Raw genomic sequence first — 20,366 nt, forward strand, 5'->3', positions numbered from 1 at the left:
ATACTGTAGCAAATATATTGCTCATTGTTAGTTGATGTTGGTTAATACATTAATGTTCATAAATGAGACCTTATTGTAAAGTGTTACCATTTTTATTTATACTGTTTTTATTTCTATGATCAGTTTGTGGGAAGGAGTTCAGTTAGGAGGTCAAAAGTTGTAGAAGCTCATAAATCGTACAGTAAGGTCTGAAGAGACTGAAATCATACAGAAGAGAAGTCAGTCAGTTGAGTTAGTGGCAAAATCTTTTACAGTACTTGAGTATTGTTGTCTTTTACTGCATATGATAATTCATACTCAGAAAGTAGAACTGAAATGACATTCATTACAAGATGATTAGTTAAAATATTTCAAATACTTCTGCAGAATATGTGTTTGTTTTTTCTCAGGAAGAATCAAAGCTGTGTACAAGATTTCTTTCATAAAAAGGATGTCACTGTTTGCACGCCTCAGAAGGCCGTTACACTTACCGATAGCATACTCAACATGATGTACACTGTAAAAACTTCAACCACATTGAAGTATTTTTTGGAAAAAATTGAATAAAAGTTGAAACATTATATTAGAAGTTGTACTTAAAATTTTTTGTAAAGTTATCCAAAGGATTCATTAGCTAATCAAAAAAAGAACACTAAATTAATTTTTAAAAAAAAATTAATAAAAATAATCATTAGATTAGTCGACCAATCGAAAAAAATAATCATTAGTTGCAGCTCTAAATCTAAGTCTCTGAGATCCTGACACTTTGCACTCCAGGAGACTCCAGGTAGGTTGAAGTTCTGGAAAATGGTGGCGCTGAAGACTAAAGGGTTTCTGATGGTTTCACACTTAATTCTTCACCTTAATTCTTAATTCTTTTGCAGTTAACGTGTCTTTTCTTCACCTGTCTGACTTAAGGCATGACCATTGGACAGCAAAATGCTCATTAACTGCAATATCTAGTATAGCATCCTTCTCGTGGGAATTTAATCATTTTTGACCTTTCAGTCTGAGATAAATCTCTTTTTGGCTCATTTTATCTGTCAAAGAAAACAAGCCTTCATAAACTATAAATTTTCCATGTGTTTTCCAGGACTGGAAATTTTGTCAGGTTTTCCAGGACGAGTGGGAACCCTGAGAGAACTAGCTTCTGTCATCAGCTATCTGAATGAGAAATATAATGATGCACCCACTGATGACCTTCTGAACATAGCATCCCTTGTTGATCCTCGTTTCAAGATGCTTTACATCAAAGATGACAAGGTTGAGACTGTGAGATCCAGAGCCGAGGCTCAGATGCTGAATGAACATCAGAGCACATAGCAAGCTATTTTTTTTTATTTAATCTACCCTTTAAAGCCCAAACAAAACAAAAAAAGTTTGCAAATTGTGATGAATAGGAATTGTATATATTTGTGTTTACATTTTACACATTTAATCTACCTCTTAAAGCTAGACGATGTAGACAGACCTGTCTTTCTGGAAAAGAAAAAAAATGTAATTGCGTTAACAAATTTTATGTTTACATTTAGCACATTTACTCTCATTTACCTTCTTTTGCAACATGTTTTAGTTTTAAATTTATTTTAGTAAGTGGTTGTCTTACATTTTTTAAGGCCAAATGTGTAATCTGTTTTGTTAATAAACTATACTTGAAAATGTAATTAATGAACCCTCAAATTTTTGTGGCTTCAGTCATAGTTGGGATACTCTTTTAAAACTGGCAGAATTTACAGTTTACATATCGTTATCGATCAATATGGGGAAAAAATATCGAGATTAGATTTTTGCCATATCACCCAGTCCTACATTAACATAAAAATAAGACTTAAATACGAGTGACATTTGATTAGGTGTTACAACACCAGGTGACAGCCATGCTCCATTAGGACTTTATGAAACAATTACAAATGGTATGAGAAACAAGGGCCCTCAAAGTAAGCTGGAGCAATGGACCAGTTTCTAGCTTAGTGGAGAACAGAATTAATACTGGCAGTAAATGAATCACAAAACCATGTGAGGAAGATACTCATATATATATATATATACACAAAATAATAATTCTCTGTCTTTGGTTTTCTTCTTTTCTTCTGTTTAAATTGTTTCAAGAAGAAAAAAGAGAAACAAATCTTATGTAAGTTATCTACACTATTTCTGTGTATGTAGATTTTAGTAAGACTTTTATTTAACTTAACGTTAGCTGTATTTTGGACAGCTCTTAAGCTTCACTGTCTCTTTAATTTTGGGGTTTAGGGTCTTATTCTATTTTGCTTTCAGCATTATTACTTTCTATTCCGTTTTAAACAAAACAAATAAACCCTCAAACATGGTACAATATTATAAACCCACAAATTGTGGGTATATAATACCAGTTTAAAGAACGAAAGAGAATTGAACAAAGTTAAAGAATTAAAGAAATCCTCGTGATGCAGCAAATGTCTTTTTCCCAGGTTCAGGAATCAGCATTCTTCTTCTTTTTTGGATGACCCGCCATCTCAAATCCACTAGAGATTTTCTCAACTCGATCAATAAACTCACCGAATCCCGAGTTTCTCAGTTTGATAAACACCCGCTTCAGATTCAGAGGATCACAATCCGCTAACATCCACTCTTAAATCAGCAATCATCACTCTAAAACCATTCATCATCATCAAACATAAAATATTATAAAGTTACTCATACCCATATTAAATTAATTATAACAACATAAACCTTTTTAATCCCTTAGTATCGCTCTTTTGTCTTGTGTTCAGCGCGTCTCGCGCACTTCCGTGAGGCATCTGCTTACGTCACACAACGTGTTCGTGTAATACATGACGTGTTCTGCGCTTAATTATAATACGAATTATTTTTATTTATACACAATTAATTTACGATGCATATGAATAGAACGTTTCAACTTTTTAATTAAAAGTGTAATTAGTAGATTATACAATTTTATTATTTATTTTCTTTAGGCACATTTAACATGGGTTACATATGTCACTTAAGATATTAAGCAAATAATTAATAAAACATCAAAACTTGCATAATTTGTCAAGAGTAATGTTGGATTTAATTATAAAATGTCATTCTAAACAACAAACTGTGATACAGTATACTGTATCAATACAATACAATACAATACAATATACACTGTCCAGCTAGAAAAGTTTCCATTTAATACAAAACTGATTGAGTTTAGGATTTATCACATGATTAATTTCTGACTATTTAACATAACATAAACCAGAATTCATTTCTCTTTACTGCAGGATCTTTGTCCTGCCCCTCTGATCCTCTCAAGATATGGTGACAGTGATGAAGCTCCAGTCCTCCACAGTCGACCTCATGGAGGATGAACTGCTTCTTCTTCTTTCAGGGATTGTTTAATGGATGAACGCACCTCAGCTCTCTTCACTGTTCCTGCCACTGCCGGCATCATCTGGGTCACAGAGAAGATCATGTTAGTGACTGAACGCAGCACAATTACCCCCGGTTTCTTCCTCATCTCCATCTCATGGTGTTTTCTTCACTTGCTATGGTTGAATTTGTTTTTCTAACTATGTGTATAAAGACTAAAGCATTATAGCGTCACTTTTGACCAACTGCTGAAACAAGTCGAGTCTCCTTTATTTATATAGCGCTTTTTACAATGCAGATTGTGTCAAAGCAGCTTTACAGTGATAACTGGTGTATAGTTTTGGCTGCACAGCAACTCTTAAAGAAAATAGTGTCAGTATCCATCTTAAGTAAATTCAGTATTGTTTAATTTGGTTGTAAAAATTAATAGTTAATAATTTAGTTAATTTATCAGCACTAGAGAAAACAGCGATGTCATCATCCAGCACAGTTCAATTAGCATACAATACAACGATGTCAGTGCAGATCAAAAACATATTGAATATCAAGGGTCAAGCAACAGTGAGGACTTTTTTGACGATAGACGACAGTTTGCAGTTCTTTTGTGCAAATAAAATCTTAATAACCTGAAATAATTGTGGTTGACTAATTAAAGCCTATTAAACTATGTTTAAGCTGTGTATTACATTAGAAACACAACCATGCATGACAATGTATTTTTCCACTTAATAAAATGTTCTTAAATAAGATAATAATAAAGACATAACATAAACCAACATAATGATTGTTACAACATACTATGTTCTGTAAAAGTAATTTAATATTAATTTCACACAATAATAGTAATGGTACAGTATATAATAATACTATAATAAAATTTGAATAAATAAATTCTCGTGCTAAGTACACACAAACACTGTGACACTAATATGATGTAATATAATTATTACCTAGATGACATGTTAAAAATAATATTACAAAAAATGACACAAATAATATAATGATAATACAAACATATTACACAGTTATTATCAATGTTCCCTCTAAGCTGCGCGCGTGCACGACCGCGCACTTCTGATGCCGCAGCCGCACAGAAAGAATAATTGCCGTGCAGAGGACAGAAATCATGTGTGGGAAAATCGGGGAAAATCCATTGGATTGTAGTTTAAATGAGAAATAATTGCAGTGCTCTGGTCAACCACTATAGAGTTATTGTCGCTATAGAGTTAGAACTGGTTTACAGGTTTCATAGAAAGAGAACGATTGAGCACGTGTGAGCGGGTCTGAGCCAAATCAGGCCCTGTCCCAAATGGCACACTTCTATGCACTTTCGGTCTTGTGGACTTACAGTGGCTTCTGCGTGCGCGTGTTCGTTAAGTCCACTAGACCGTACAGTGTCCCATTTTTCAATTTTAGGCTTCAGAAGGGTGTTTGCGAGCGCACCCTTTGCGGCCGTTATGCGCCCTCGATGCGCACTTTTGCTGAGCCTGCACTGGTGCGAGCTCCGCAGCAGACTTCTTCCTGACACTCAAAGCAACGTTACGTCACGAAAGTGCGGAGTCTTAGAAAGGCCGTGAATGTTTAGGGTGCCATTTGGGACAGGGCCTCAGTCGCGGTAAGAATACTGTCATGTTTGTGGACTAAATACCTCAATATTAGAGACAACGCGAAACGAAAAGAAATGAGAAATAAAACGTCATGTTTTAATGAAAAGTGGCAGAAATAACGTATGATGGGCACAGAATGAACAAAACTCTGAGACATTTACAATCACACACACACCACAGGTGAAGCGTGCAAACTCAAAATACATCAGTGATATACCTCAGTTTTTAGATGTAGCAGGGATATGTTGTTACACCGCTACATATAGTTGCCACACATACAAATAGGTTTTTTAAGAAAAAAAACAAAAACCTGGGGAAAATAAATGCAGAACATGTTCACATAGGACACTATTTAACAGGAATATATGCATGAAACCATTCAGAAAAACTTGGGCACAAATGGGTTAAAATGGCGCAGTTACACAGGAGAGCACATGTGAGACGATAGAGCATGTGGGCTAATAGCCAACAGTCAACTAATATTATTTTAAACACAGAACATGACAAAACCGAATCAAACACATACGTGGGACAAACAGCACCAAAAGGCTGATCAGAATACAGTGCATCAATGTTGCTTGAGAAGTCTTAAATGAAATAGACATGAAAATAAAGTTCAGAGTTCACAAGCAGGCCAATTAACACCCTCTTCATCTTAACGTCACAAATAACACATATTTGACTCGATTAACACAACTAGGAGCTGAAAGACAAAATAAGTAAACTTGTGTGTAGTTTATAGTTCAATCTTGGGCTCAAACCATCCAAACTTAGTTATCAACTTACCAGCAGGACTAGATGTTATTATATAATTTAAGCTTTTTAAACTCTGTTTTATATATATTGAATAGATGTACAGTATATGTTGTGTTTTTGGGTTTAATCATGACATATTTTATTAATAAAATGTCAGTATTTCTTGTTCATCATTACAAAATGTAGATTAATCATTAATTTAAAGTTCCCCTATTATGGGATTTGAAAGGTTCCTATTTTTGTTTGAGTCCTTAACAACATGTTTACAGGCATGCAAGATCAAAAAACACTTTCATTGTCTTACAATATGCATTTATTTATATGTACCCTTCAAAACATTGCAAAAAAGTGTTTACATTCACGAGGTGGTTTTTCAGGCAATTCGAAAAAGGAATATTTCGCAAAACTGCAATGGAAACGTTTTTTCCGCATTTACAGGTCACCTGACGTACAGTCACATCATCATTCTTTAAAAACAGTGTGTTTGTAGAGAAGACGAGACAGTGTGCTTTTCTTTTCTTATTTATCTCTTTCCTTGCGCCTCAGCTTCACCCCATAGATGCAACGAGAGGATGCAAGAAAAGAAAACAAGGACGGGTACATTGGAATATTCTTGATCCCTTGAGCATCAGTTTAAAGCGTCATCAGCTGTGCTCGAATCTTGAGGGATCTGGGGACTAGTATTAATCTATTAACAATTCATAATTAGCATAACAGAAACTAATAGTATTAGATGTCTATGCATCTGCGCATCCTCGCTCAAAGCTCCTCGGGCTTCCTGGTTCCTCACCTTCTTGCGGTGCATTTATAGAATTAAAATGGCCTCCGGGACTTTCTTTGATCATTTTCCAGGTCACAGGCTGGAGGATGGAGCTAAAAACCTAAAAAATGAGGAAGCATCCATTGGAGTATTGAGAAGCACCCAGGGAAGCATATATGAAGGAGAAGGGCTTCCAGAAGCTGTGGCAATTATTACACTCAAAATAAAGCTCTCAGATAGAAATATCTTTTGGGAAGTGACTGTAAACATGATTTCTGCTGCTTGTTAAATGAACTTCATTAAAATGAGTTAAAGCACACAATTACTGCACATTCTGTCCTGATTTAATGGAGTAAATCCACTTAAACACGTCAAACTGAAGTTCACTTCATCATTTGTGTTGCATGAACCGAAACTGGGCAGTTCCCAGCATGCTTTGCTCTGGTCTGGCTCTATTACAGAAACTTTCTATCTTCAGTCTTGAGTTCAGATCTGACGAGTTAAAGGTCCCATGACATGCTGCTTTTTGGATGCTTTTATATAGGCCTAAGTGGTCCCAAGTACTGTATCTGAAGTCTCTTGCCAGAAATTCAGCCTTGGTGCAGAATTTCAGCCATTACGAGACAGTCCCACAATGAATTTTGAATGAAAGGCGGATTGCGGTCGGTAACTTTAGAGTGCAATAGGCGGGAGCGGGCGGTCTGACAATAACCCAGTGTAATGAAATATTCGGTGTCTGAGATTTTCGGTGACACTGGGCGGAGCTTACATGAATATTCATGAGTTTCCTGTTTTGAGTTAAAGCGCCACTGAAAATGTTAATGCACACTCTTCGGCTTACATTAAAGGTAATAATCCTATGTTTCAGTGTTAAACGATGTCAAGCTTATATTCTAACTGTTACTGATGCACAATATTTTATATATAAGCTATTTTGTGTTATGTTATGTCGTGTCATGTGTTAGCTATGTTTGATATGAACACAGCCAATGATTCGCCAGAGGTGTCGTTAGGATTCGCTAAACGAGCCAATAGCGTTTTAAGTAGCCTATTTTTGTTGTTTCTGTATTACCTTCAGTCTTTTAAGCATATAGTTTTAAAAGTTTGTCGAAATGTATGGTAGCATAATAATATTAATTGTAAACTCCTGTGGTGAAGGCAGCAGTGAACTTTCCTAGTTTGCAGAAGCACTTCTAATCTGGGTAGACTTGAATTTCTATATTTAATATGTTTCAAAAATTGCACACATGCAAGAAAACATGTTAATGTACTTTAAATATAGTTTAATGACAAACCAAATAGGCCATGGTGAATTACGCATGTGATAACTAATATAATATCTATAGCCAATATTCTTTAATTCCCAAATATGACTTTTGCCAATAAATATCCCTGTACACCAGACAAAAGTATTTTAATAATACATGTTTGTTGTAATGTCATTTTATTATATATTTCAGATTGAATGTGTCAGTATCAAAGGCTGGAATCACTGGGATCACAAGAGCAGACCAAACCAAAGACCCTGTGTAAAGTGTGTTAATGTGTGTTTAAATACAAGTGTTTTTGCTAATTATATATGTCATATTATATGTCGTGACTTCTCCTCATTTGTGAATAAAATTTCAACACAGAATCAGTTGCTCTTTTTTTATTCAAAATGAAACTACTCTCATTATTTACTTTCATCTTTGATATATTACAGATATGCAAATTACTACATGGTCTATTATTTTAGCAGCTAATTTAACATAAATAAAATTTTAATTGTTATGGAAAGCTTGTAGAATAGAACTAATACATTTCATTGTTAATATACTGCAGGTTTGATCATTTAGTTTCATATCAACACTGTTAAACTGAATCCTGATTCACAGTGCTTCATGTTTTTTCCACATTACATTTTTTTTTTTTTTTTGTCAATGAAATGCATCCTTTTGTGGGAAAAAAGATTCAGAATGTTTCCTTATAATATGAAAAAAGTAACACTTAACTTTAGGATTTAATAAAGTCTCTTTAAAAATATTTACCAACTGAGCAAGCAATTATGAAATGACAACAATCACAGCAGTGTGTATATATGTCTGATTATCCACATATCAATAATATTCCTCACACTTTTGCCAATTGTCTTCTCCATATAAATATTTTTAAATAAAACCTGCATTAGTAACTTTTAGTTTTGTAGCTGATCAATTTAACCACTTGTAATTCAATTTTAACATTTTAATTGTTGTGGAAAGCGCATTAAAATAAAACCTTGTGAAAGTGCTGCAGGGAAGCTAATATCACTGTCTCATCATGTTTCTAATCATATAGAGAGCATTGTGTGTTTTGCAGAAAAGGATAAAGAAGGTTTACATTAATTAATGCATGTCAAAAATATAAACAGAACATAAATCTAACTCTCAATGTGTTTTAAAAATAATAATGCCTGGTTAAAGTTATGCAGGCGATCTGAGAAAGCAATAGGGAATGACACAATCACAACTGAAACTTTTGTTATGCCACCACAGATACATTTATACAAGTTATCTCCTCAAACGAACTAAAATAAAATCAAAACAGTTGTAGCCTCGTGAATATTCATGTAAGCTCCGCCCAGTGTCACCGGAAATCTCAGACACCGAATATTTCATAACTCCGGCCTGTTGCTTTGGACATGCTCCAGTGAGTTTGAGAGGAGAAATGATTGATTGTACGTACAAGTGTCATGCAATCCCGCTCCAGTTTATGCATGTTGGCACAGCTGATATGGATGGATTACCGTCGATTAGACGCCTCGTATTTTAGCGAAATGTATATTTTAGAATTATTGCACTTCTATTGCGCTTGTTCACTGTGAAGTTTAGCAGCAAAATGGAAATATTTGCATGACTTTCTAACATTTACAGACCCGGGTTTGAATCCATGGGTGTACATATATCTGTTCCCAATGTCTCTCTGATCTCTAGATAAGTGAGCTTTACTGGTATACTAGGGGGTGTCTGTAAAATACCAGTAAAAGGCAAATTCCTAAGCTGTGCCATTATTTTTAAAGATCACTTTATTGTATTAGAATCACACAATAATGATGCCATTAGCACACTTCAAGTTTACAATTAATACAACCTGAACTTCAGCACTGCTTTTGGACAACTAAAATGCATTTAGTACAAAATGAGTTGATCCACTTGAACAGACTTTAAGTATAACAATTTACAGTGTGCCACAAATACATTTAGTTACACTAAATTACATTTGAATAAATTGTGCTATTTTTTCACTAAGGAAGGATTGATTAAAGCCAGCTTCCAGGCAAGTACAAGGTGTGGCGTTAAACTGTGTGACACTGAAGTTGTGTGAAATCCACTGTCCACAGTAATTCAGGAAAATGGCTGGGCTTGCCACGACGCTTGTCTGAAACATGGTGGCCTGGCCTGGAAGAACGGAGTCCAAATGTAAGCCTCCAGCACATCCTGTCAGGCTGCAAGGTGGGGCTCGCACTGCTATCAGTGGGACGCGATAATGTTCTGAGAGGGTTGGTGGCACACAAACAGTTCACAAGTAGAGGACAGTTGCCATGAGTGTCATCATGCAGGGGTGGAAGGGGAACGTCCCGGGGTTAAAGCCGTAAACCGTCCCCGGGGTCCCAGTCTGATGACCCCGCAGCTGAGCTATAGGCCCTGAGCTGCCAATGCAGGGGAACCTGCCAAATAATGAGAGCATGATATTAAGGTCAAGAGGTGGCAAGAAGGCCTGAATCTATCAAAAAAACATCTCTCCATCTCTTTACACTCATCAAGGTTTGACACAAACAATTTTACTGTCACTCATGTCAGAGCTTTATATGTTTTTCAAGCAATGTCATTTCCATTTTGTACCTGTTGTTGGTCTCACCTTTGGACACACGTGGTCTTATCCACGCTCCAGGGTTAAAGCGTGAACCGTCCCCGGCTGATGACCCATACAGCTGAACTATAGGCCCTGAGCTGCCAATGCAGGGGAACCTGGCAAATAATGAGAGCATGATATTAATTATGGTCAAGAGGTGTCAAGGCGGCCTTAATCTGTCAAAAAAAATAAAATTAACTTACTTTTCTTATGCTTCAGTTTTTCTTTTAAACCAGTCATGCTTCAACATAGCCTGTAACGTCATCCGTGACTTTACATCATGAAGGTGCTCAAGAAGATCCAGGCATTCTGTAAACATTTTTTATAAGAGATCTGATTAGTCATGTTTGACTGAGATATGTAGTTCATGTAAGGTAATGTTACCATGAAACACACTACATTTGTTACTATGACTTTCTCTGGATGCCCACTGATAATTTTACGGTCACTCATGTCAGGGCTTTATATGTTTTTCACACTAGTTATTGGTCTCACCTTTGGACACGCGTGGTCTCATCCAAAAGCAACGAGTTATTCTCGGGACCATCAGATCCAGCAGTATGCGTAAGTCCTCAGTTGTTGCCCATTCAGCATATTTTCTGATTGCACTGATTAATAGAGGTTCATCATCTCCTGTAAGCAACACATGCTCAGTGTTCAGTAAAACACCATCAGTGAACTGTAGTAAATAAGTCATCAGTGAACTGTGCTTAAAAAGCCGACTCACGTCTTTCTTCGACGAGCAGTGCGCCTCCAAAGTCCATCAGCTTTACATGCAGGGTATTTGTGTGGACAAGGATGTTTTTCATATGCGTGCGACGATAAACACCACGACTCATGCAGTGATGAAGAGCAACAATGAGCCCCTGAATGATGAGTTTCACCTCGGTTTCGGTCAGGTTACTGCTGTTTCGTTGGACATAATCAAACAGGCTGATGTAGGAACGTGGATACTCCATAATCAAGATGTCTTGATCTTCCATGACAAAGTGATCATATAGTTGTACGAGATGCTCGCTAGTTGGAGGCTTTTGCACCATCAACATTGCAGCTGCCTCTTGACTTAAAGGGTTGGAATACCCAGGCTAAAGAAAAGAGATTGACAAAAGCTTAGTTAACTCCTTACCCATCTCAAATCTCCTAACTAAAGGCCCGGTACACTTCATTTTCCACTCTAGGGCTGCCCAAGGTGAAAGCAATGTACTTTACAACTGATGTTTCTAGGCTATTTCAATTATATCTTACTCTGTCCACATACAAACTTTAATCAATTACCAAATTAGAATTTAATAAAACATTTTATGAAGAATAAAGTCTTTTCAACTTACCAATTCCACTAGTTTCTCAGGCCGGTTCTTCTTAATAAATTTGATCAATACCTGAAAAATGAAGAACATTTTTGTAAACTGATTTATTTTTGATTGTGTACATCTAATCTAACAGTCTGTACCTTTTTGATCAAAACTGTAAACACTGATGTTTTCATCAGGACTGAAAGAGTAAAGATAGAAATATACAGAATATATGAATATATATGTGTCTACAGAAAGGGCAACATACTCGTTTGTCATCGGAGTTTCGAAATCCTAGATGATAACTGACACCACGTCTCGACTTCAGTTTCTTTACCACATCATAAAGAGATTCAAAGGATCCTGAAAAATGCACAACAACATATTAATATACAGCATGAGAATGAACTCCAGCAGCATCTGCTTGTGACGAAATACACCTGTGCAGATCAGCAGAAGACGAGGAAAAATGAAAACTAAACCCAGAAGCATCAGGCTGACATAGACATGAATCAGAGTGGTAATATCTGGAGACTCACGGTCTGTTGGCTCAGACTCCTGCGGATCTGTGCCTGTCGGATCCACGCCGGATGTGTGTGGAAGCTCCTGCGATGGATCCTCAGGCACAAAAGCACACACTTGGGTTTCTTCCTGGGTTTGGAAGGATCCTTTTATCGACTTCCACGCTCTCCGGAGGCCAGCAAGGAATTTCCTCCATTTTGTGCCCTTTTCTGCAAACAATCAGAGTGAGAAAGAGCTTTATTGCCAGGTATGTTTACACATGAGAGACAGAATGACAGTGACAAGACAAATAAAAATAGAATAAGTAAATAAGAAATAACAACATACAAAAAATATATTTTTAAAAAAAATACACAATATACAAAAATAGATAGTACATGTATGAATATTGATTAGAAACATCTGTTTTTATCAGCACAGATTACAGCTGAATGATTAACTAGTAAAACTGTCCTAATGTAGAGCTGCTTTATGTTGCGAGTTCATGAGAGTTTCTGGGCCAATTTCCAACAACACTAGAAAGAGTACAAACTCAGTGCTGATGCTGTTTCACATTGAAGTCACACCGTAATTATCCTAATTGTGTGTACCATAAAGGGCACTAACCTAATGCCAGTTTTTTCCCCAAATTGGTTATTAATCTGTGCACTCATGACATACTAAGAAAGCAAGAGGGAATGAGAATAAATAAAGGTGTGCGTTTGTGTGTTGTGAAGTCAAATGTGTTTGTGTGTGTATGGGTGTGAGATTGGTAAAGAGAAATCTGATTGGCTAGTTTAGTTTTTAGTAATTGGCGCTTTTTCCACACGCTAAAAAAATGACCTTACAGATCTTTTGGTGGTCTTTCAGGTGAGGAACCAGCAGAAGACGAGGAAAAATGAAAACTAAACCCAGAAACATCAGGCTGACATAGACATGAATCAGAGTGGTAATATCTGGAGACTCACTGTCTGTTGGCTCAGACTCCCGCGGATCTGTGCCTGTCGGATCCACGCCGGATGTGTGTGGAAGCTCCTGCGATGGATCCTCAGGCACAAAAGCACACACTTGGGTTTCTTCCTGGGTTTGGATGGATTCTTTCTTAGACTTCCTCCCTTGTGTGTGCTTTTCTGCAAACAATCAGAGTGAGAAAGAGCTTTATTGCCAGGTATGTTTACACAAGTGAGACAGAATGACAGTGACAAGACAAATAAAAATAGAATAAGTAAACAGGAAATAACAACATACAAAAAATATATTTTTTAAAAATACGCAATATACAGTATATGAATGAATGTTGATTAGAAACATTGTTTTTATCAGCACAGATTACAGCTACATGATTCACGAGTAAAACTGTCCTAATGCAGCGAGTTCATGTGAATAATTAGCAGGTTTTGCATTGTTTCTGTGCTCAGCAAATTTCCAAGAACACTTGAAAAGTTAAAAAACACAGTTCTGATGCTGTTACATAGAAGTCACAAAGTAATTGTCTCCTGCAGTTTGACTTATTAACGTTGTCAGTTACCTGTTGAATCGTCCTCCCAGGCGACTGTAGGGACAGCCGGTGGTCGAGGCGCCTCTGTCGGGAGCCGTTGGCAGCTGCTACTGCAGGCCTTTCTGTCAGCCGGCTTCACAGCGCCACTCAGCGGCTCAACTTGAGCGTCCTCGAACGAGTCCAAGCTGCTGCAGCTTTCCAGCTCCAGTGGAAAGTTGGCAAACATAGTGTCCAATGTAACAGTCGCCAGATGCTCCATCTCAACGAGCTGTGAACACTGTATTTGCCTGTTGGTTCTAGCGGTAGACTTGTAACACTCAGTACTACAGATCGATCGCAAGAGACCAAAGAGCAGCTTTAAACTCCGACAAAGAGTTTCGACTGACTCGATTTATGAAGCGGCTGCGCGCACTGTGACGTCACAATAACGCGTTCCACGATTCACGATTCCAAGCGGTCTGGACGAAGGGGCGGGGCACAATTTCATTGGTTGATAATTCAGCAAATCTTATTGGCTTAGACGCTTCGAGCCTGAGCGTAAACATTCCTTAATGTATGATTTTGTGAATGATTTGGCCATATACAGAAATATTAAGTGCTAACTATGAATGTGATATTTTCCAAGTAAAATAAAAAGTTGTATAAAGAAGCACATGGTGCATTTGGAATAAAAAATAAATAAATAAAGACCACATCATACAGATCTATTTGTATACACGATCTAATAAATTAAATTAATAAATTACATCCAACCAACACATTTTTTTTTTAATATATACAATTAAAAAAAGATGAGTCACTGATTCTTTGGCATTGCCACAAAATTCGCATCAGTTTTCAATATTCAAATGGAAATGTTCAAGCAACTCCTTGACAGGGTAAATTCTGTGTACAATTTTATAGGGCACTTCTCAAATTTTATTATTAATAAAAAAAAAGTGTATTTGTTATTACCATACTCTTTTCCAGTTAATATTTTCATATTTAGTAGATCAAAACACTGTTGAACAAGGCAAATAGTTTTTATATATATATATATATATATATATATATATATATATATATATATATATATATATATATATATATATTTGTTACTGCATTTATCTATTACTATATTAATATCTCCCATAAATATTGTATCACTGCAAAAACTGGTTTGACGATCAACATTTATAGGATAGAATCCAGGATTTCGTAACAACTCTGTCAGGGATTGCATCAAAGATAATAGCATATTCTTTTGGCCTCACAAGAATCATAAATCTATTGATAAATTCAGAATATGTTAAAAGTAAATCTTGTTCATTAAGCAGCTGACTAACAGTAAGAATTCCATCCAACATCCCATTTCTGATTAAAGATTGACTTCTTTTTGTACAAGATGTCTTTATTATTCCATATGAAGTATTGATGCGGTGAAAAGTTATTTTTATAGATTAATTGCCAAGCCAGCAGTGCCTGCTTATGAAAGTTTGCTGGTTTAACTGGGATTTTTTCGACCAAAAAAATACATTTTAAAAGAAAATGAATGCCACCCAAAGACTTAAATATGAAAACATTCCATGCATCTTTATTTTTAATAAATCCAATTATCTATTTTATCTTAAACACATTATTAGGATCTGTAAAATTTAAAACATCAAGGCCACCAAAGTCTCTATTATTGTTTAGAATATCTTTCAGTAAATAGTGTATTTTCTTCCTCCAAATAAAATCAAAGAATCTTGTCTAATTTCCTGACAACATTGTTTGGAGCATCTGCTGACATCCATATATAAACAGACCTTGAGATCCTTCTGAGGGCCGTTTCATAAAACAAGATTAGAAAACAAGCCAGGCTTATTTTACTTAGTCAGACTTGTTGTCAGCGAATTCTGTTTCATAAAACAAACTTAAATTAGTTAAACTCAGTTACTCTGGTAACTTATACCCTGGTCCGGAGTAGGCTAACTGTCAGGCTAAGCTGAGCTCCTCTAACACTGACCAATAGGAACGCAATGATATTACAACTGACTCTCTCACATACAATTATTTGACTTTATTAACATATATTAACATATATATATATATATATATAGGTCTTCATACACACACACACACACACACATACATATATATATATACACACACACACACACACATTTACTAAGTAGTGCTAAATAAAAAAAATAAAATAAAAAATGGTGTAAATTTAAGACTTTTTTTTATTATTAAAAGGTAAGTATGATGGACCAAAACATTTAAAGAGAAGTAATTTCTTAAAAATTAAGTGTTATGTAGCCCACTGAATCATTCTCAACCAGTCGTCCTGTCCCTGCAGCTGAAAAACACCCCCACAGCATGATGCTGCCACCACCATGCTTCACTGTTGGGACTGTATTGGACAGGTGATGAGCAGTGCCTGGTTTTCTCCACACATACCGCTTAGAATTAAGGCCAAAAAGTTCTATCTTGGTCTCATCAGACCAGAGAATCTTATTTCTCGCCAGCTCTAGGAAGGGTTCTGGTCGTCCCAAACGTCTTCCATTTAAGGATTATGGAGGCCACTGTGCTCTTAGGAACCTTAAATGCAGCAGAAAATTTTTTGTAACCTTGGCCAGATCTGTGCCTTGCCACAATTCTGTCTCTGAGCTCTTCAGGCAGTTCCTTTGACCTCATGATTCTCATTTGCTCTGACATGCACTGTGAGCTGTAAGGTCTTATATAGACAGGTGTGTGGCTTTCCTAATCAAGTCCAATCAGTATAATCAAACACAGCTGGACTCAAATGAAGGTGTAGAACCATCTCAAGGATGATCAGAAGAAATGGACAGCACCTGAGTTAAATATATGAGTGTCACAGCAAAGGGTCTGAATACTTAGGACCATGTGATATTTCAGTTTTTCTTTTTTAATAAATCTGCAAAATTGTCAACAATTCTGTGTTTTTCTGTCAATATGGGGTGCTGTGTGTACATTGAGGAAAAAAAGTAACTTAAATGATTTTAGCAAATGGCTGAAATATAACAAAGAGTGAAAAATTTAAGGGGGTCTGAATACTTTCCGTACCCACTGTAAGTATTACATTAATACATGATTAACTGTTATAATGATTTAATCATTAACTGTTATAATTATTTAATGTTATGTAATTAATTACTGCATTAATTTAGTCACTCTCCGCTGGAGCCTATCCCAGTTTCTATTTAATTTAGTACACAGTTCTAATGGATTACTTGTTGAAATAAGATTTCAATTAAATGTTTGTTTATAAAAAAAAATAAAGTAAGAGAGAGAAAATATTACTCTTAGTACAACTAGTAATTTAATTTTAAAATTAAAATTGTTTAATGGTCTAATTTATGTTTATCATGCTTGGTAGCATTAAGATCAGAGCACCATTAATTTATGATAGGGAGGTGGTGATAAATCACATCAGACTTAATGATTATTTAAATTAATTTTATATATTTCATGAAAGAAAACGCAAAGCAAAATGTATTAAAAATGTATTAAAATGAACATGAACTTGACTAATTTAAAAAAAAAATTAAACAAGTAAAATACTGAAGATTTATGTAAATTGTAAATTTAAAATTAACATGAACTTGAGTAAACTTATTTAAAAAAAAATGAAACTATTAAAAAAAATAGAACCACAACAAAAACTACAACAACAACAAAAAAGTCTAAATTATTCAAAAATTTCATCCTCCATGGCATCCCCCAACTGCTCAATAAATTGCACAATATATTTATTGTGAGTCAATTTTAATGTTATGGGGAGCTCATCAGCACCAATGTCCATTGATAGATCTGCTGGGACACTGTACTCCTCATAGGTGTCGGAGAGCAGCACCATGGCACCTCCATCTTCCGCCGAGACACCTACAATGGTGACCACCTCCTCGACAGTTTGAGCTTCAGCCTTCTGAAATGTAACAATATAAACAAGTCTCAGTAAAGGCGTTATATAACAATAGACATGAACACTATTAATGTTAGTTGACTACATAAGTTAACATGATCTAACAATGAAAATACTATTCTTCATTAATGCTTAGTTCAACATTTACTAAAACACTATCAAACTGAAAGTTGTGGAACTGTTGTATTTTGTTGATTAACATCTGTAACAAATATTAATAAGTACTGTAACAAATGTGTTGCTCATTGTTAATGTATAGTCAATTCATTAACATTAATAGGGCCTTATTCTATAGTGTTACCAATATTATGAAAATACCAATGGATGTATAAAAAGTTCAAAAATGTATATCCCCTTGGTACACAACTCACAAGTGTAGAAAGATGAAGGAAAAATCAATTAGAGAATAATTTGGCTACATGATGATAATGTATGTTGTGTACCTCCACAGTTGTATAGCTCGAGGAATTAAATTTGGCAGCAGGTCTGAGTGTTGCCTTGAGATGGGAAATCTCAACCTGATCTCCCAAACTCATCTCAAGCAGGGCCTCATCACGCCAGAGGGAGACCTCGAAGCACTTCTGGCCACACCTCAGAGACAGGTCTCTGATGGGGACCTCCCCGTCGGTCACCCGTGTCATCCTGATTACCTGCAACTACATTATCACAATGGTAGGACTGTTGTTAAATCACTGCAAGTAAATACAATAACAGGTGCTTAGACATAACTTATATAACATTGGCTGGGAATCTGAATAAAATGTGTCTTTAATCAAAATTTTTAACAATGAAAGCAAATGAGCAAAAATGTGTGGTTATAGAATTTTCATTTTGAGGAAAACAAAGTTGAATTTAATTATTTAATGAAAATGTATTAGCTTAATTCACTCACTTTTTCTATTTCTCCTTTCAGGGAGATGAATCCTCCCCTTGTGAACAGGTTGTCCTCTTCCCCTGTCACGAGGGCTGTTGGAGGACTGAGGAGATCTTCCGCCTTTTTCTCTGCTGCCTCTGGCACGGTGAAAGGTGCTGTTTTAAATTTCTTTGCACCAGGGCCAAGAAAAATACACTACCGTCCGAATTTTAATGACAAGGTGTGATTTTTTTTTTTATAATATAGGCCTCCCCCTTCTCAAAAAGTGGGGTGCCTCCATCAACTGGCGCTATAAATGCTCTGTCACCATTGGTGAGAGCACTTATAGTGGTCATTTTAAATTACATTTACATTTATTCATTTGGCAGACGCTTTTATCCAAAGCGACTTACAAGTGAGGAATACAACAAGCGAGTCGTCATGACGAGGCAAATAGACAAGAAGTGCTCATAATACAAGTTATAGGCAGTGCTCAGATTATCCTAAGCTACAATAGAGAGGACCAAATTCTTTCAGAATATATTTTTATTATATTGAAATTTCCCACTAAACAATTGTTAATATATCTTAATTTGAGGTAATAATTACTTCAGAAAACACTTTCCTGTCAGAAAACTTCCTCTCAGACCAAATCCTGTCAGAATATATTTTTATTATATTGAAATTTCCCACTAAACAATTGTTAATATAACTTTATTTGAGGTACAAATTACTTCAGAAAACACTTTCCTGTCAAAAACCTTCCTCTCAGACCAAATACTGTCAGAATATTTTATAATTACTTCATAACTTTTTTTAAAAATAATTAATGTAATTCAAAATAAGTAAAAAAATACTTAAGAAAATACACTTTCCTGTCAGAAAGACTACTCTCAGATTAAATTCTCATTAATTGTAAAACATATATCAGCCTGTCTTGTCACTTTCATACAGAACTTATCACTAATTTAATTGGAAGAATTTTAATAGTGTAGCTGTAACTTTTACACAGTTTGTAGAAAAGTAAAAATTCTCACCTCATCTGTGTGTTGTTGCTGCTGAATGATGAAATGAGTGGGTGTCAGTGGTCTTGAACTTGGCAGCAGTCCAATCAGAAGATATCACCAAGGCACATGATGACTACATAGTAACCTTTTGGCCAATTATTATTTTCCCCCTTCTCTACCTCTTCCCCTCCCACTTCCCTTCTAGCATCTTTCTCCCTCCCCCGCCCCTATGTCCTCCCTCTGTCCCTCCCCCGCCCCAGGTTTAACTGTAACTGTATTGTGAGGGGCCAAATGTCCTTACTTACATAGTGAAATATTATGAATAGTTAAAGGCTTATAAATGGGCCAAAACACGTTTTTGTTGGGTATGTTTAGGGGATTGGGTTAAGTGATAGTAAACATCATTAACCTGATATAAAAGTCGATGAAAGTCTATCAAATGTGTACAATTAGTGAAACAAAGATGTCTGTGAGCTCTTTATATAACTACAATGTAGGTAGGTCTAAATCAGAGTGATCACTTATATCAATGTTATATACATTTGTGCTCAAAATTATTCATACCCTTTTATTTAATACTTTTTGCAACCTCCATTTCCCAAGATAACAGCTCTGAGTCGTCTTCTATAATGCCTGATGAGTTTGGAGAACACCTGACGAGAGATCAGAGACCATTCCTTCATGCAGAATCTCTCCAGATTCTTCAGATTCCAGCTCCATGCTGGTGATTCTCGTCTTCAGTTCACTCCACTCATTTTCTTTAGGGTTCAGGTCAGGGGACTGGGATGGCCATGGCAGAAGCTTCATTTTGTACTTAGTGACCAATTTTGTGTTGGTTTTGATGTTTGTTTTGGATCATTGCCCTGATGGAAGATCCAACCATGGCCCATTATATGACTTCTAACAGGGACAATCAGGTTTGATTTTTTTTTTTTTTTAATCTGTTGGTATTTGATAGAATTCATGATGCCATGTATCTGAACGCACA

General features: G+C 35.8%; 1 protein-coding gene and 2 long non-coding RNA genes across 6 annotated transcripts; 1 reads left to right on the plus strand and 2 right to left on the minus strand.

The window, feature by feature from the left end:
- Window positions 1-884: 884 nt before the first annotated feature.
- On the minus strand, window positions 885-4,231 carry LOC125243906. Its single transcript, XR_007179177.1, has 2 exons — window positions 2,518-4,231; window positions 885-1,019 (listed from the first exon to the last, which is right to left on the minus strand). It is a non-coding gene; the product is annotated as an uncharacterized LOC125243906 (long non-coding RNA).
- A 5,244-nt stretch (window positions 4,232-9,475) lies between these two features.
- On the minus strand, window positions 9,476-14,613 carry LOC125243204 (serine/threonine-protein kinase pim-1-like). 3 transcript variants are annotated; one of them, XM_048152664.1, is made up of 10 exons: window positions 13,639-14,613; window positions 13,079-13,240; window positions 12,149-12,340; window positions 11,878-11,972; window positions 11,646-11,696; window positions 11,045-11,402; window positions 10,813-10,950; window positions 10,521-10,626; window positions 10,324-10,433; window positions 9,476-10,132 (listed from the first exon to the last, which is right to left on the minus strand). In XM_048152664.1, exons 1-8 carry the CDS (start codon window positions 13,865-13,867, stop codon window positions 10,526-10,528), a joined length of 1,326 nt encoding a protein of 441 aa, XP_048008621.1. In that variant the 5' UTR covers window positions 13,868-14,613; the 3' UTR covers window positions 9,476-10,132; window positions 10,324-10,433; window positions 10,521-10,525. The 3 variants fall into 3 exon arrangements, with proteins under 3 accessions (XP_048008621.1, XP_048008630.1, XP_048008638.1); XM_048152673.1 differs by having other exon boundaries at window positions 10,308-10,433; XM_048152681.1 differs by lacking the exon at window positions 12,149-12,340.
- A 2,791-nt stretch (window positions 14,614-17,404) lies between these two features.
- LOC125243746 lies at window positions 17,405-18,573 on the plus strand. Of its 2 annotated transcripts, none has more exons than XR_007179108.1 (3): window positions 17,405-17,528; window positions 18,064-18,190; window positions 18,432-18,573. It is a non-coding gene; the product is annotated as an uncharacterized LOC125243746 (long non-coding RNA). The 2 variants fall into 2 exon arrangements; XR_007179109.1 differs by having other exon boundaries at window positions 17,408-17,528; window positions 17,970-18,190.
- Window positions 18,574-20,366: the final 1,793 nt, after the last annotated feature.

The sequence above is a fragment of the Megalobrama amblycephala genome, linkage group LG1 (genome assembly GCF_018812025.1).
Source record: "Megalobrama amblycephala isolate DHTTF-2021 linkage group LG1, ASM1881202v1, whole genome shotgun sequence".
In the NCBI taxonomy this organism is placed as follows: Eukaryota; Metazoa; Chordata; class Actinopteri; order Cypriniformes; family Xenocyprididae; genus Megalobrama; species Megalobrama amblycephala.